Here is a 17,599-nt window from a genome sequence, read left to right on the forward strand (position 1 = left end):
TGCGAGAGGGAGACAGAGGGAGAGAGCTTTAGTCTGGCTTTTCTCTGCTCTGCCTTTCAGCTCCTCTCTCACTGTAGAAAGAGGCGTGTCCATGGGCCAGTATAAAGTCCAAGGAGAGCCACTCGTGTTGAGCCATTCTCAGGAGCGAGTCCTTTGCACTGCACACCAGCAAGAGGAGGAAACTGCAGCTGTTACCAAAAACACGGCCTTTCGCTGACTGGCTTTGCATTTGGACACTTGTAGACCAGATTTTTTGGTGTTTCGGCAGAGCGCGGGCGAGCATCGGGACTCGGACTCGAAGAGCAAGCCTCACCTGAACGTGCCGGCGGATATCCTTCCCGCTCGTTCCACCTTAACAAAAAAGAAACCCCCCCAAAAACCCCAAAACTTGTTCTCATCACCCACGAGCTGAGCGCATCAAGAGCAGGCTCCAATTTCTGCGGTGTGAAATTGAATCAGAGCAACGGAGAAGCAGTACAGCAGAGGCATTGTGTGCCTGCATTTGAAACACTAACCAGCTGAAAATATCAAAGACCTTCCAGGACAAAGTGTTCCTCTCAAACCTCTTCTCAAAGTGATTATAAGCTGCACCACATTCAGAAGAGGAGGCGGCCAAAGTGACCATACACAAGGGCAAAGGATTGCGTGCAGGTGCCGGGACTGCCATGGTGCGTGGAGGTGGCGTGGCAGTAGCTCCGTCCTGCTGGGGCCTGTGGGTGTTTGGCGCCCTGTCGTTGGCGGCACTGTGCTTGTCAGACCAGGCCATTCGCTGCCCCGTTTGCTCAGAGGAGCGCCTGGCCAGCTGCCGTCTGCCTGAAGGCTGCGAGGAAACGGTGCGGGAGCCCGGCTGCGGCTGCTGCCCCACCTGTGCCCTGCCTAAAGGAGCCCACTGTGGCGTTTACTCACCCCGATGTGGCACGGGCCTCCGCTGCTACCCGCCGAGGGGCGTGGAGAGGCCGCTGCACTCACTGATGCATGGCCAGGGGATCTGCACTGATGAGAGGGAGGTGGAGGAGAACTCAGGTGAGAGTGAAACCGGGCTCTTCTTCTTCTTGTTTAGTTACGCTCAAAGCGGCAAAGGTCTTTCTCTCATTTGGTGCCAAAAGTGATCTGTCCCAAGCTGAAGCGGCGTCTCTGCAGACCAGAATGTTTTCTCTCTGTGCTCCCCGGACCTTTTTTACCTGATCCGGGCAGAGTTGGGGGGGTGACAATGTGCTGCTTGTTTACCCTAATCTCAGCTAAGCCCTGAAGCAGAGCATGCACACGCACCGGATCCTGATGGGAGAGCGCACACAGTCCCGCCGCTGTCCTGCGGCCGCTCGCTGTGAAAGGGAGCCCTGCTGAAAGATGCGGAGCACCAGGGTGTGCGTGTGCTGCACGCTGCACAAAGTTTACTGAAGGCATCCTGCAAATTTTCTTCTTGTCAGCAGAACTCGCGTATGCCATGTTTAAGTGAGGTCCTGCAGGTGAAGTGCAGGCAGTGAAATGGACTGTGGTGATGCTGGAAATGTGAGAGTCTCCGTGTGTGTGTGTCCCAGTGAATCTGTGTGTGTTTGTAATGGGAGGAGGTAATAAAAGCTGCTGTATGAAATGACTGTAATGGAGTGTGGCCAGTCTGGAGCTATTAGAGCTCTCTGCAATCAGTAATTTACGTGGTGCTCTTTCATGGATACCCCTGGTCCTCCTCCTCCTCCCGCTGCTGCTGCAAATCTCTAACTCTTCTTCTTCTGCTGCTGATGTCTCTATGACACTCTTCTGGCCCAGCTCTCCTTTTCTGTTATTGCATTCCTCTTCCAAAGTCTGTTTCCACTTTCACACAGTGGGATGTCTAATGCTGGATCTGCATATCCAGTTCCAGTTCACTGCACTAACATTAGCTTCTTCCTAACTAGACTAACTGCTTGTCTCCACAAAGGGAGTGGTGCTGATTTCCATTAAATCATTTAAGACAACTGTTATAAGGTGGCGGCTCTTTTATTTGTTCCAGATTATCTGCTGCACACATGCTCCCAGACATTTTCTGGTAATAGTAGTAGGATAGTCTTCCAAAGACCTGGACGGGCTTTAGTCGGTGTAAAACTCGCAGGACGCTCATTGTCATTGCAGCATCTGTTTCTCCTGGCCCTGGGAGCACCCCACCTCCTCTCTTGCCCGAACGAGCCCTCGAGTGCATCGCCCACCGTGTCCAGCTCCTTCGTGAGGATGAGCTCATCGGCACTGTTGCTGCCAGAGCTGAAATTAGAGCCTTCTGCTCTCTGCGCAGGGCCAGCATAGGTTAGCCCGGCACATAGCGTGACTGAACGGAATCAGAAAGAAGAGGAAAGCTGTGTTGAGCTTGATATAAAAGGAGAGCTGTTTGGGTCCACACCCGTTTATCTTGCAGAATGTTCTCCCTGAATCTCTCCGATGCTGCATTGTCCAGTTAGCTGAGCTGTAGCACACGGAGGGGACTTGGCGGGTTGGAACATTTTGGAAAAGTTTTGTTTTGGGGGTTTTCTGTAATCCGAGCGCTGGGTATCGTTTGCCTCGATGCTCTTTCTCACCCCCGAGGTCTGTCATAACAAAGCAGGGAAGCTCTGCCCGATAAATCTCACTGTAAATCAATTCTGCTGGCAGCAGCTCAGATCTACTGTATGAGAATGTTTAATGTAAACCGTGGCAGACGGGAGACGATCAGAGAGGCACCGGGGAGAGGCAAAAAAGCTCTAGATTTCCTTTGTGGTGCATTCACCGTACTTATGCATTATTAAACAAGGGGGTGCATCTCCTGAATACATGTCTGACACTGCCCCACTCCTAGCAACAGTGAACATGCCAGATAAAAATAGAAAGAGGGATTGTAAAAACCTAGAGAATTCGCAATAAAAGGACCCTGGGATGCAGGCACATCCTAACAGCGTACTGAAGTGAATTTAGGGTGTTCACGCTGGTAGTCACAGCCCTGCAGCTGCTGGCTGGTGCTGCCTCGTGTTTAGGAAAAGTAACATATTAAATCAGGCTGTGAAGAATTATGAGCTATCTGCCCGTTTCTCTCTTCCTGAACTGAATTTCCATAGCAACAACAGGCAGTATCCTGTGCCGCATGTCAAAGTCTAAGGCAGCTTTAGTGCTTCTTAATATTCCTTTCTCAGGATCCGTCTCAATCTTAATACTTAGAATAAATCATCAAGCGTGTGCTGGCATCTGTTCCCGCATTCCTGCTGGATATTCAGACGCTTCCCTCTCGCAGTGAAACGGATATTATTTACAAACTGATACAGATGTCAGATATGAAAAGTCTTACACCTACAGGCACAGAGGGAGTTGCATGAATGAAGCAGTCGGCGGAGCCAGACTCTGTTCGACTATGTCCAATTTACTGTGACGCACGTAGGCCTTTATGAAAGCAGCATGCTAACCTAGATTTTTTCTCCCAGCACAATTTGGGAGCTCCGAACTGGTTATTAAAGATGTGCTTTCTCAAAGTTGTCTCGGCAGATGTCATTTCATATTTGCTTTCTTTGGGTCGTGCGGTGCATTTGTACAGCTGGGGCTCTTGTGCAGCCGTAAATGCGATTAGCTAATTGCTGTTCTCTGTGGGGCAGGGACCCCCCTCCAGAGTTGGAGCCGAGAGATACACAAACAACCCAACTCTGTCCCGGCCACAACACATCCTTAATCTGAGGCGAGTGAATCCTCACGGGCTGGGATTTAAGTCTGAGCCAGAAGTTCAGTAAGAAAAATACTTTAGCTCCATCTCCCGAGAACAAATGGACATTTTACCTCCTTCAAGGAGGACATGTGACTGGCTTGGTTTGCCTGTTTGTTAGCAGAACTGCTCGAAGAGTTATGGATGGATCTGCATGAACATTTTTGCCCCAGGTGGGGCTTGGCCCAGGTTAAATGGAGTCCCTGGGAGTCGATCCAGATTTGGATCCAGGAATTTTTGGAAAGATTTTCACCACTTCAAGGTAGAACAAAATTGGACATTTGGTTTTATAGCTTCATGAAAAAAAACACATATCAAACTGACACTGGGAATTATTGTCTTAAAGTTCTCAAGACAATATTACACTCTAATCTGGGCCCAGATGTTCTTCGGAATCCAGGAATTCAATAAATACACTAAATAAATCTTTAAATTTTAAATTTCAGTTGGCCTTGGTGTAGGTATGCACCGTTTGACTACATTTTCACCTCTTAACTTCCACTAGGTCACTTAGGAAGCACTGAGTTTAGGATTAAGGGCCCACATCCTGACCTGTAGATGTGAATCAAACTAAACGCCTCACCGGCAACAGTCTTGATATTAAGAGATTTTTAAAAAGTGCGATTCCTCAGCTGTAATCACCAATGTTTGATTTCATTTCCTGTCTTCGCACAGGGGAGCGAATCACTCTGAATGTAAGAATATTTAGCTTACAATCAATCTAATGGAGTAACCCAGAATAGTTTGACCTAGTTCACTATAGATGCAGGGTTCCCTCTATTCACCACAAAGCACCATTAATGCATAAACTCAGCAAGGATTACTGCTCTCTGTGACAGAATTTACTCACAAATCTGTAAGCAAATGAATCTGCAACACAAACAGCAACACGATCTGGCTCCAGAGATATCTTACTGACAGATCCACATCGGCTGAGTTTATATAACAGACATGAATTCAGATTCAGGTTCTGTCTTCATCTCGATTAAAAACAGAATTCCTTCCTGAAAACACGAGAAACTTAGGGGGGGGGGGGGGGGGGGGTGAGCCCCTGTTTCTGAAAAACAAGCTTCATTTTCATCGCCAAACAATGCTTTGATCCAAAAGTTTGACACAGGTTCAAGGATAATGTTTATCCTGATGATGATCCATCTGGAAAAGGTTCAGCCCTATCCCTTACCCATGTTTTTCTCTCTGATCCACACCTTTGTGTGTGTGTGTGTGTTTGTGTTACATCTGGCTTATAAGAGGTTTAGGCTGTAGAGTATTGGGCTGAAGGGGACCTATTATACTTTTCCTTGTTTTCTGTCATGTCTATATTGTTATAACGGAGGATTCTCACACTAAACACGGTTAAAGTTTCAAATAATGAGGTCAGCGTGTGTAAATGCAAACCATGTGGGTCAAAGCTCAGGCTTCATACTGCTCTAAACGCTCAGTTGCAGACAGTTTTTCTCGGATCGGTTTGCCGTCAGTGAGAGGGGATATCCTTACAAGGTAATCTCAGACGCAAACCTCTGGCTGTGAGAACAGAAGCTTCACGCCCCGCAGTTCAAATCTGTTGTCTGTGAGGGTCAGCCGATCAAGACATCTGCCATTAGGAGCCTAATCAGTGTGTTTGAGCCAGAAGATGAACTGAGGGCTGCATAAGTATACGATTTTGAATCATGAAAAGCTGCTTTGAACCTGTAAAGGAGCCTTATAGTAGAGCAGGGCGATATGGCCAAAAATATTTATCACGATATATATTTGAAAATTTGCGATAACGATATAACCGATATAATTGATGCGAGACAAAATACAACTCCACAACATTACTAGCGCAAAAAAGACAACCTTCCATTTATATTCACTTAAACAAGAAGCTGGTTTTTATGTACATTAAAGCTTTATAAAAATGTAACAGTGCAAATGCAAATTGCTTGCTGAAAGTTTAACCAAAAGGCATTTCCACTAGAAATGGGCTGACATGTCCTGAGCATAACCATGTATAATATCCACTGAAGTTAAAAAGAGGTGCTTTGCAACATTAAACTGCAGTGTGCAGTACGCATTTTTCGGACCATAAGGTGCACGGGATTATAAGGCACATTAAGCGAAACAAAGCAGTCAGATAAATCAAACTTTATTAAACTCATTCTTCTTGCTTCCTCCACTTCTGTACCATTGATTCCTTAATGTTGAATTCTCTGGCAGCTGCTCTATTCCCATGTTGTTGCAGTATATTAATGACTAACCTCGTATTGTGGATGGATTATCTCAGTTGTTCTCCTGACTGAAGTTTGGTCCGTTTACAGCATCCTGCCATGCGATTGCATTTGTCTCTAACCATGAAGAACCTTCACGTTAACTTTTATAAGTGGAAAAGTGTTAGTGTTCGTCCTCCAGCTTCACTGTTTATGTTATGCTAACATAGCTGTGTCGCTAGCGATCACGTAGCACATCATTATATACCAGCTAGCCCAACTTCAGTAACCCTACAAACGTCACTGCTGTTTAGTTTCCTGTCTTCATTTATGTTGCAAGTGATAGCAGAGGTGTACGTTTGATTTTTTTCAGAAATCTCTCAGTCAGAACATGCAATATCATGCTTAGGTAACTAGCGAAACTAGCGAGCTAACTTCCGCTAGCTTCCTGCTAACTTCTAACTCCGTTAAATGTAATAACTTTTGTTTTCATGGATGCCTGGAAGTTAAACTTTATAGTTACACCTCGTAAAGCAGCAATGCTGATCGTTTTATTAAAGATGAAAGAATTTAGACAGTTTTTAACTCTAAGTGATGCTGCAGTGTTGTTTGACCTGAAGCATACGGAGTTTAGGACCCAGATTACTCCCAGATTTAAGAGCATCTTAGTCCGACAAATATGACAATAACAACGGCCGCTTGCATGTTCTGCAAAAAAATGTGCTTTGTTGTGTATCTGACGGACAAACACCAAACCAGTTCCACATCACGGAAGTTGCACCATTTTTACAAACCAATTCTGGATCATCTGTTTCACTCAACAATCGGCCATGTGCGTATGAAAACAAAGGCACTGCGCATGCGCGTTTTACTCCCATTCTATCGCGATATTTCATTTTCCTATCGTTGCCTAACATTATACCGGTATTACCGTGAACGGTATAATATGGCCCAGCCCTACCTTATAGTTATAGTTTCTGAGTTCTGTTTCTAATTATGCACTTTTTTCTGCTAGCTCCTAAAGAGCAGCCAGTATATAATCAAGCAGGTATTTTTAATTTTACAGATTTATTGCTCCTGATTGGTTTCTAGAGACTGGGATGTCTGTTTTGACATCCGCTGAGCAGCAGCAGGCCGTGCAGTAGCAGCAGGTTTCTGCTTTTGTGATTTAGTGTTGATTTAACTTTCTTTCAACCTTTCCTTTGACAAATTACCCTATAGCACGGTCCAACATTTTCATTGGCCCCGACAGCAGCACTGGTGCTGCGTTAGATTCGAGCTGATGATTAACAGATTCAAAGAAATCTTCTGCCTGGAAACCGAGCGTCTGATACTGATACTCTGGCAGTGTCCAGTGTTGACCAAAAAGAGCAGTCAGTTGGTAGTAAGCCTAGATGAGTTCAGTTTGCTGCCAGAATCGCTTGCAGGGAAGGGGGGGGGGGGGAAAAAGCACATAAAAGTGTCACCAAACATTTGGGAAAAGAAGACTCCCCGAAGACCATTTGTTTCAAAAGACATTAGCTGTTGTCAGCGCAATATAAGCTATTCTATCAGGTGTCATTTTAAGTTTTATGTTCAAATCAAACTAATCCTCAATGTTTGGACATAAATAAAACAATGTGTCAGAACAGGAAAGGCCTGAGCCTGATGAGCTGTGGCTCTCGCTGTAACTCAACAGAAGAGAAGAACTTCAAAAAGTTCATTTAAGGAGGGGATCACTGCTTTTCTGGATCAGAAGAAGCCAGTTGAGCAGGTTCGTGTGCCTCCTGGATGACTCTTAGGTGATTTGGTTTGGGCATGTCCAACTGGGAGGAGGTCCTGGGGCCGACCCAGAACATGTTGGAAAGATGATGTCTCTCAGCTGGCTTGGGAATGCCTCAGTATGACACCCACAAGCCTGCAAGAGCTGTTTGGGAAGAGGATGGTTTGTGCATGTCTGCTTAGACTGCTACTCCCATTAACCAGACTTGCCAGAAAAGTGTCAGAAATGGACAGATGCATTTAAGAGCATTGTTAAATACATTACTAGAATCATGAGAGCCGCTAACATGTCAATGGTGTTTCTGTACCATTCAATATAGAGAGTGATGTAGATCATTTGTGGCTAACTTAAGCATTTCTGTGATTAATTTCACACAGTTGAAAAATATATTGTCCAAGTACGGATCCAGTCAAAAGTTTGGACACAATGTTTTTTCCAAGAGCTTGTTTTTTTTGCAATAATCCAATAAGCCTAAGTAAAAATCCCATTGGCTTTTTTATTCAGCCAACAGCACAATGTGAACCTCTGGGTTGGCCTACAAAAGAACAGCAACCGTGTGGCACTCTATAAGTAGCAAATACATTTTATAGCTGCTCCTCTTCAGGGTGTGTCCACCAAAACATCTCATTTGTGAATATGCTGTCCTCCAAAGTGATCTCCATGCGCTTTCAGAAAAGTGCTTGATATGATGTTTTCAGCTTTTCAAACCTTTCTAGCCTCACCTTAAACATATTCACAGCATCTGTATCCAGTAGAGCACGAATGAATAATCTGTAAAAGGCTGCATGTCGTAATGGACGATCTGAGATCTGAGATCCAAGTTAGGAGAAGTATAAACCAGTGGGAAGCACTCTGAGCATAACCAAATATTTATTTGGGGAGAACATTTGTCTTTGGGCTTCACAGCCTCAGCCTTAAAAGCCACTAACAGTGGAATCTGTAATCTGATGACCCCTTCGTGTCACTGCTCTACAGTCTGCAGAGAGAAGGCAAATATATAAACAGACACATGTGGCCTGGACTTGTTATGATGTGGATTAAATAACGTACTGAGACGAACTTGTGTAAAGTGGGGTTTTTCTTTTCAAGCGATGAATGATGCCCCTCGGCACGTCACGCTCACTATGACGAAGACGTTGGCAGCAACGCGAAGACAAATATTTATGTAAAAGCTAGGTTGAGCAAGCAATGCAGTTTATTGTGTAAGAGCTTTTGAGTTTGTCTGCTAAATACTCCGAGTCAGAAGCTGCGTTATCGTTCTGCTAACTTATCACAATGACTAGTTGACGATGACCTAAATCTGCTGATTAACAAACAGGTGAGGGTGTCTGTTTGAACTGATTACAGTCTCAGCTTTGGTTAATTAAAATGTACCTGGTCCCTGATTCTGAGTGCGATTGTCTGCTCACTCCAGCACTTCCTTTATCTCTGCTGTGCACCTGTGACTAACAATGCGCCGCAAATGTGTCAGTGCAGGCCTGACAATGCCCTGAAGGAATGATATTTAGATGCCAAGAGCTGGCGATCCAAATCCGATGAAACCACACAGAGAAGTGGCGACTTCCTCCATGGAAAAACAGAAGTGGTAGCAAACAGGACATGCCACCCCTGACCCACTTTGGCTCGCTCTACGTGGAGTCGGAAAAAGTCTGAACCGGCAAAAGAGGAGAAAGAACAACTAGGAAACAGATGAAACCCCGATGGCTCTTGTGGAAGAAAGTGCTGATGAGCAAGGTTTAACAGCAAAGAGACTAAAAATATAAACAGCTGAGATATACTTCCACCCCAGACAAACAAAGCAACATGACCTTTCGTGAGGTTTAGAGAAACACGGTCACCGATCAAGTTGTAAAACCCTCTAATCATCCCCAGGAAGTGGCCCGGGATCCTTAAAGGGGCATTCCAGGACATGTTTAAGAGTCTGAACTACAAAGGAAAGGTTTCTGTATTTGAGCCTTTATGCACCTATGCTGCATGTTGCACAAGATTAAGGAGGCTACAAACCCTTGTTTCACTGTCTATGCCAGGAGCAGTTAGCTGGATGCCTGCCAGTGATCAGTGATATTAACCAGAGCTCAGATCTGGTTCAGTGATCAGAGAAAGACCAGTTTAAAAATTGTAAAACTACACTTTGAAGTCCTTTGATTCCAGTGCCAATTTGTAAGAAAGCCATGGATTATGAGCACAAAGTCCAAAGCGCTGCCAAGCCTTAAACGCCACAGGTGAAAGGCAAGATGCATGAGAACCGAGACTTCGCATTTTATTCTTTACTTCGCCCTTCTCGTGCCCCCAAAAGCTTGTGACAGTGCAAATACTCTCAAACAACCTCCATCTGGTGCGGACTGCGGTTGTTGTGGAGAGGTGGAGAATGACGAGGCAGGGGGGCATTTCCTCAGGAAGCAGCTGGTTGCCTGCTGGGCTCATACTGCAGGATGATGGAGATGCAAAGGTGGCACAGACTCCCCCCTTCATACAAACAGGCAGGAACAAGGCTGCGTGTCCTTGTAGTTAACCTGGCCTCGTTTTTAGCCTACATTCACCACACTGTTGGCTGACCGAGGAGGACTATTAGAACAAAACAGTTAGATGCTTCACTTCACACTTTTATCATTTAAATGACAAATTATTAGCTTTCACTGCCATTCCTGAAGTAAACTTTCACTAAAATACATTTTGGACTGTTGGTAAGACAAAATAAGGTATTTGAAGTCATCAAGGAACGCACTATTTAACTTTCTGGAGCTCCTTCTGTACAGTTAGGTTCATGCCCCCATAAAGGAACTGCCAGTAAATAAGAAGACTTCTAGAAAAGTATTTTATAAACCTGCTGTGAATAGCATTTTTTTTAAAACACATTTATTTCAAGGATTCATAAACCGCTTGTTTGAATTTGAAGATCTAAAGTTTTACTTCTTGTTGTTTAGCTATGGACAGGCAGGAAGAGATGACTCCCGAACACCCGAACAACAGCAATATCCGGTGCAGTCCACAGGACAAGCGGTGCATACAGAAGACCCTGGCCCGGCACCCTCCAAAATCCACAAACCTGAGAAGCAACAACGCCAGAGAAGACGCCAAAGCGATCCTGGTGAGAGAAATGATCCTCGGGCATTTCTTACGTTTCACAGAAAAAACAAGAAACCCAGACGATGTCCGCTGCAGCGAAATGCATGAATCCAGCAGGTGTTTTACATTACGGCTTTACAGTTCCAGAGTCACAAGCGTGTAACAGGCAGGTTATAAATTGAACAAATTAGTTATTTACAGGCTGGAACATTTGGTCTTGTGAATGAAAGTACACGTGCATATTTTCATTAGCGTGCCATTAGCTGTTCGAACCTGGATCCTAATCCGTCACAGGCACGTTATTCAGCGCATTCATTTCGCACAGACATGTGGAACATCGACGCACAGAAATAACACATTTAGAGCTCGAGTTCACATTTCTCAGGGTCAGATGCTGGGTACAAACACACCGGCTTACTTAAAAGCTGCTTTTTCATAATCAGTGTCTTCTGTGCACTCAGATATAACGCTGTGCGACTTCAACCGCAAAAAAAACGACAACATTTTAATCCTATCCCCTTCAAGGGTTTCTCCGTGAACACTTTAATCAGGTACCATCTTTAAATTGCTCCCTGTGAAAGCCTGCTCTGACGACTTCCTGCGCTGGACCCCAGACATGTTTTCTTAGTTTTCATTTTATTCTGGGAAAAGAGGAGGAAGAGGCAGGGCAGCCAGATCTGTCAGCAGGGTGGGTGGTTAGACTGTGCTGGTGTGGTCATTGCCACAGTTCGGATGAATACTCGGCACTGACAGTCTGACCCTGGGGAACAAACCAATGGTGCTCAACCCTCTGAATATTTAAGAAACAGGCAGGCGTGCTCCTGATGGACCACCTTTGTGTTGGGACACCACTATTTGGATAAGTAATAGGTGGAGACCCATGATAATCTTTAACATGGGATTATTGATGCAGAATGGTAAATGGCCTGTATTTATATAGCACTTTACTAGTCCCTAAGGACCCCAAAGCGCTTTACACATCCAGTCATCCACCCATTCACCCACACATTCACACACTGGTGATGGCAGCTACATTGTAGCCACAGCCGCCCTGGGGCGCACTGACAGAGGCCGATGTTCTACGAAGAACTCGCAAATGAGCACGTTTAAGAGGTCAGAACGGGACATCCACAGGTCGTTCAAAACGTAGGAGTCGACCTTAACAGGATAGCTGCCAAATCAGGGTTTTAGCTTTTTATGGGCTGAGTCACAAACTGCAGTTTGTGAGTAATCAAAATGTTTTTCACTGTGTTCTGAAATCGTGTTTTTGGCATTACTCATCACTTTTCATTACTGACTAGAATGGTAACTTAAGATGGGTGACGCTTTATAAAAGTAAATCTAAACTTGCTCGAGATTTTTCCATGATTTTAATGAGCAAAGAGAATAATTTTCTTCCATTGTTTTAGTGCCTGTTTATTTGTGTGGTTGACAGCTGGTCTTTAAACGTCAAATCAAATCTTATTGCTCCTACAGGCCCCGTGTCGTGCCGAGCTCCAGAGAGCGTTGGACAGATTGGCATCGAATACTCGCACACACGATGACCTCTTCACGATCCCCATACCCAACTGTGACAAAAATGGAGATTTCCACCCTAAACAGGTCTGTACTTTCCAGCTTTCACTCAGCAGACCGCAATCTGACCATGTCAACTGGTGAACTGTGAATCTCAATCATGAAGCCGTTACCAATAAAAATGCCTATCTTTATAGTTCAAAGAGTTCCTTTCAAACTACATAAGCAATCTTCTCGCCAAGACACAAAACATGCCTGCAGCTGATGACATACAGTCTAAATCAACACAAAAGTGTCTCCAAGCAGACTGTCACGGTCATGCCAAGATCGTTATTGTTCTAAGCTCACATGGAAAGTGATTTACTCTCAGAAATCAAGACTGTGTGTAAAGCGGTTTCCCCTAAACTGTTGGACAGTAATCACTTTGTTGTTGCGATGGATGCAATTAGTTCTTGGATGAAGTTACCTGCTTTTTTTGGGGGGTTAGTTTATTTTTTTTGCCTTTGAGAGATTGGGCAAGCGTGCAGATAAGAGTGAGGGAGAATGAGAGGAGATAGGGCTGCTCTTGAGCTCTTGATAGAGCTGCACATGCAATCAAAGCAGCAGACGCAGAGTCAGTGATAAAAGGCGAGCTCTGCTAAGGCACCCGTCATCAAAAGTCTGAGCTGTGCAGATTGTGTAACACGGCTAAAGTATCTCTCTCTGCTCAGATTCGCAGGCATCTGTTTACTGTTTAACTAAAACTGCGCTGTGATAAAACGTATTGGGAAGTAAAGCACAGGTCATTGGGGACAACTGGGAATCATTTCATGGCAGGGTTGCTCTGAGATTGTTAACTCGTCTGTGTTGGTGATGGGAAAAGTGCAAACGCACACAATAAATTTAGTATTACAGTAACTGTTGAAAGCTCAAAAAAGGAATGCTTTAGCTAAATAATTCAACTGCTTTAAACACTTCTCACACTCTGTTTGGATCCACTGGGTATAATTTCTGCAATGTGTGATTGTGTTTTTAGCAAAGTAAGCAGCATTATCTCAATCTGGAGCTGCGATATTACATTTCGGTACAGTGGGAATGTCTTTAAATATCACAACGAAGGTCTTTTCATTGATGAGTCTTGTTACACTCCTAGCAAGACTTGTAGAGTCCAAAAACAAAAATATGCAGGAACAGTTAGTCCAGAAAAACTCACAGTTAGTCTAGAAAAACTGTTACAGAACTAGAATAACGCCTTTGTCTTTATGCTTGCAGTGCCACCCTGCACGTGACGGCCAGCGGGGAAAATGCTGGTGTGTGGATCAGAAGACGGGCCTGAGGCTGCCGGGGCCGCTGGAACTGCGAGGGGATCTAGACTGCCACCAGTTAATTGCTAGCCTGAGGGACTGAAGACCAAGGGGGAAGCAGTGGGGGTGCAGGACCAGCTGAATTCTACTGGTGCTTATTAGTAGAACTATATGACTAAAGGACTTCATTCTTAAGCCTCACTCTACCTGAGGCCAACGGTACTTGAGCTTGTGCAACAAAAAGGAAACCATTGAATTGAGTTCTTTTGCTATCTTGTTTCTGTGTGTGCGGGTATGTGATACGAGTCTTTTGAGCACTTGTTCTGTTTTCTTTGTATCACGTGAACTTTAGGCCAATAGTCCTCAGACACATGTGCTTTAAAGTACCAGATGGCAGAAGAAAGGCACACATACACTTCCAGATAACAGTTGTGGTTGTGATCTTTGAGAAAGAGAGAATGCAGAGCGTGTCATTTTCTCTGGTTTAGTGTAGCATTCTGGGAAAAAAAGCAGTCACTCCACCCAACAATCAAACCTGAGATTAAACATTTGGTTCATTCTTTCTGGAGCACTTATTCACCTGAATTTCTGGACAATCCGGAAAGATTCTCAAAAGACTGTGCACCAGCTTCTTGTTTTTTAAGTAACTTGTGACTCTTAGTCTGCTATTCTTTCTTTTGTAAACCCCACTCATCTAATAAGCAAGTGAAATCAAACCATAAAATGCGTTTGCTTGCGTTTGATAAACACAAAGTTTACTTCAGCCACGGCATCAGAGTAGCAATAACAGATGGGACGAGAACGAGAGAAAGAAACAGGGAAGAAAAGGAATGCATCAACCCCTGTCTCGAATTACCAAAATGATAAGCCATAGCTTTTCACACCACAAAGACCAAAGTGAAAAGTGAGATTAGTCTGCAAATCTGTATCTCACAGAGCCCAGAATAGTTTTGCTTCATCACCCCATGGTTAACTCTGCACCCCCTCCCTCTTTGAGCTCTCTCTAGCATAAAGGACTGGCAGCGTAGCTGGGTTAGAAACTCTGTGCACTGCTGATAGGATAATCTTGTTTCTCCAGCTGGTGCTAAGATGCCAGTAGGACTCGTGTTTGTATGAATATGCTCCGATGTAGGGGATTTATCTCCAAACAGACTGCATGGCAGAACTTTCGGTGGTGCTACATATTGATTGTGCCAAAATACAAAAGAAAGAAAAAAAAAAAGGAAAATGTTTCTGCACTTTTTGGGTATTGTTTCAGATTGGAGTGACGAGGGGAGCAATTAGCATCAGCAAATGTGAGGATCACCTTTGTTTGAAAAAGGCTTTTCCTGCAGGTTTTCAGTGTTATTGTCAAATGATAAAAAAAAAGAAAATCCCACGTTAGCTTTGCACTATCACTGCAGCTGCCTGGCTGAATGTTTCATTAGTCAGTTCTGTAAATATAGAAGCAGAGTGTAATAAAGTTTAATGATTAAACTCCTCGCAGCAAAGTAAACTTATAGCCAACATAAAATTGGGCTTGGATGACTGCGGCGAAGCAGTAAAGATAACGCAGCGATGATGTGGAAATAAAAATTCCTCAGCGTATCTGTTATCACGCATCTTTTGAGGATTACAATAATAATTAAAGGAGTTCATTATCAGTGCAAATGTCACGGTTTTCCATCATCGGCTGCATGGGCGACTTTGGTTGTTACTGACTCAAGAAAAGATTGTTGTTGCTGTCGTTGTTGTTGGTGTCCTGGCAGTTTGGGCCCAGGATTCACTAGAAAAGGTTCAAAAACCAAAGAACAGAACAGCATTAACATTAACCTAACAAAGCACTGGTGTGTGGCCTATAATTTTAAGATGTGTCGGAAACAAAAAGACACTTAATACAAAATTTTGGCTTTCTTTTTACTTTCTGTATGTCCACCAACTGATTTTACCTAAACAATATTTAAGTTTTAAATCACGGAGCGGTACGTTCAGCTCCAAACTGAATAATAAACGTGCCATGAAAATTCATTCATTTTTGCTTTTTACCTTTCCCACAGTGCATTGGGTTTTTACTTTATAAAAAGCAGGACAGATAAACAGAGACTGAGAAAAGAAAAATAATCTGAGCTTATCTCTCGTGCTTCCTGGGAAAGGTAGTAAAATATATAACCAGTGACAGCTGCTTTCAGCCCAGGTCCCTGTGGAAAACTGATATTCCCAATGTTAATGTGATCGTTTTCTCTTTATGCAACTCAGTCAAGAAATTGGATTTTATTGGACTTATTATGCTCATTGCCAACTCCATATCTTGATTCTTAGATTCTAGTAGAGCAGCTTCAAAACAGCTAAAATAGCTTAAAAGTAATGCTCATTTATCTTACACTGGGTCCTGGTGCTGCCTCCCTTTTTAGCTCCCTTTAAGCCAACTGTGCTGTCTGGCAAACAAACAATCAAGGGGTCTTCTGCCATAGACTGTATATTGAAGATAGATGCAATTTCTGAGTTTACGCTCATGTGGAAGAGTGCCTTAAACGTAAAGAACAGGCAGCAGAGGGCAGGCCTCTTAATTGTAAAAAGAAACCCAACTGTTTAAGTCTATGGGAAAATGGCCCTCAGCTCTCTGACTACTTCTGTATACATTATGATTTATATTCCATAAATTAAAGTTGCCATTAGTGTCCAGGATACCTTATGACTGAACCTTGTGACTAAATGAGTAAATGTGCTAGCGTGCACTGTCCAGGTTTTAAATCAGATCTGCTCCCATGTTCATGACATCTGGTTTGAAAACACTAAGACAGCGAGGTGAAGACCCTCATCACGATGGGTGTCCTCATCTTTTATATACAGTCTATACGTATAAAGCCAAGAGGGATGAGAAACAAACAAACAAACAAACAAAAAATCCCAAATAACAGAGCATTTAGAGCACTCTGCACATTGGACAGTGTACCTGTACACTCACTGATCTTATCTGAAACATTATAACAGACAAATGAAGGAAAAACATATTTTTTCTTTTCTTTCTTTCTTTTTCTTTTTCAAATGGAAAACTGTCAAAAAGGTTTATTATGATTAAACCCTGTAATGTTTAATCATAATAAACAATTTGAGCAACAATGACCGAGCTCAGCATCTTTTCTTGTCTCTGTGTTAACCAAGTTTTGCTCTCATATAAAGCATGATGAAGTTTCCACACACAGGTTACAGGGTATAAAAGTAACAATAAAAATCCAAATAAATCAAGCTGCGATAATCTAATCACTGAAGCTAACGCTCAGTTTAAACATTTTTAGATACAGCGCATGTCATTGACGTGCAGTTTTAGTTGGTAGTAAAAACAGAAATGCATCCAAAGGTAGTTCAGGTAACCACAGATAGATAAGTAGAAGATGGTATGGGTGGAGAATAATTGCTGCGGCTTGAGAAAATCAAACCGAAGACTATGAGCACGTTAAAATAAAGACGCCAGTTCTCATTCAGTGAACTCACAAAGATTGTTCCAGCAAATCCTATCTTACAATTCATCGACTAATGAAGTGTTACTAAACACATTTGTCTGTTAAAACAGTCTTAATCCTTGTGAGAGATGGAAAATGGTTTTGGCTTTGACTGTGTAAAGGCCTTCTAACTACATAAATGGTGTATTTAAGCTATAGTAAGTTGCTTGTCCTCTGACTTTGCTGTACTGAACTGTAATTACATTTCTCGACAATAGACTGTTTGCATTTGATATTATCTGTTAATGTGTAGAACATATGAAGTAATGTTTGCATGCATACAAATGGACTGAGGTTGGAAACAGCTGAAGTCTTGTGTATGTTTCCAGAACAGGATTGTTATACTTAAACACTGAAGTGATCAAACAACTGAAATATAGAGTTTCAAATGAAATAATCAGCTACATTTTAAATGTTTTCCTGATGAAAATGTACACATTGTAATACAACGATTAAAATACATAGAAACTACAGTGTAGCTTGGTGTTATTAGTCGCAGCAGTGATATAAACCTGCATTCCTTCTGATGTCCAGCAGGTGGCGAGTCCCTTGGCTGCCAAAAGAAATAAGATTGTATTAACTGAGAATTTAAAAAATAAACTTTCCACTAAATTATTTTG

General features: G+C 43.2%; 1 protein-coding gene across 1 annotated transcript; it reads left to right on the top strand.

Moving 5' to 3' along the window:
* Window positions 1-13: 13 nt before the first annotated feature.
* Window positions 14-17,599, top strand: LOC146631244 (insulin-like growth factor-binding protein 4). Its single transcript, XM_085355209.1, has 4 exons — window positions 14-1,023; window positions 10,561-10,724; window positions 12,179-12,304; window positions 13,469-17,599. Exons 1-4 carry the CDS (start codon window positions 666-668, stop codon window positions 13,601-13,603), a joined length of 783 nt encoding a protein of 260 aa, XP_085211335.1. The 5' UTR covers window positions 14-665; the 3' UTR covers window positions 13,604-17,599.

The sequence above is a fragment of the Diplotaxodon limnothrissa genome, linkage group LG6 (assembly GCF_057381915.1).
Source record: "Diplotaxodon limnothrissa isolate DT_005_m linkage group LG6, D_limnothrissa_male_GT1.1, whole genome shotgun sequence".
Lineage (NCBI taxonomy): Eukaryota > Metazoa > Chordata > Actinopteri > Cichliformes > Cichlidae > Diplotaxodon > Diplotaxodon limnothrissa.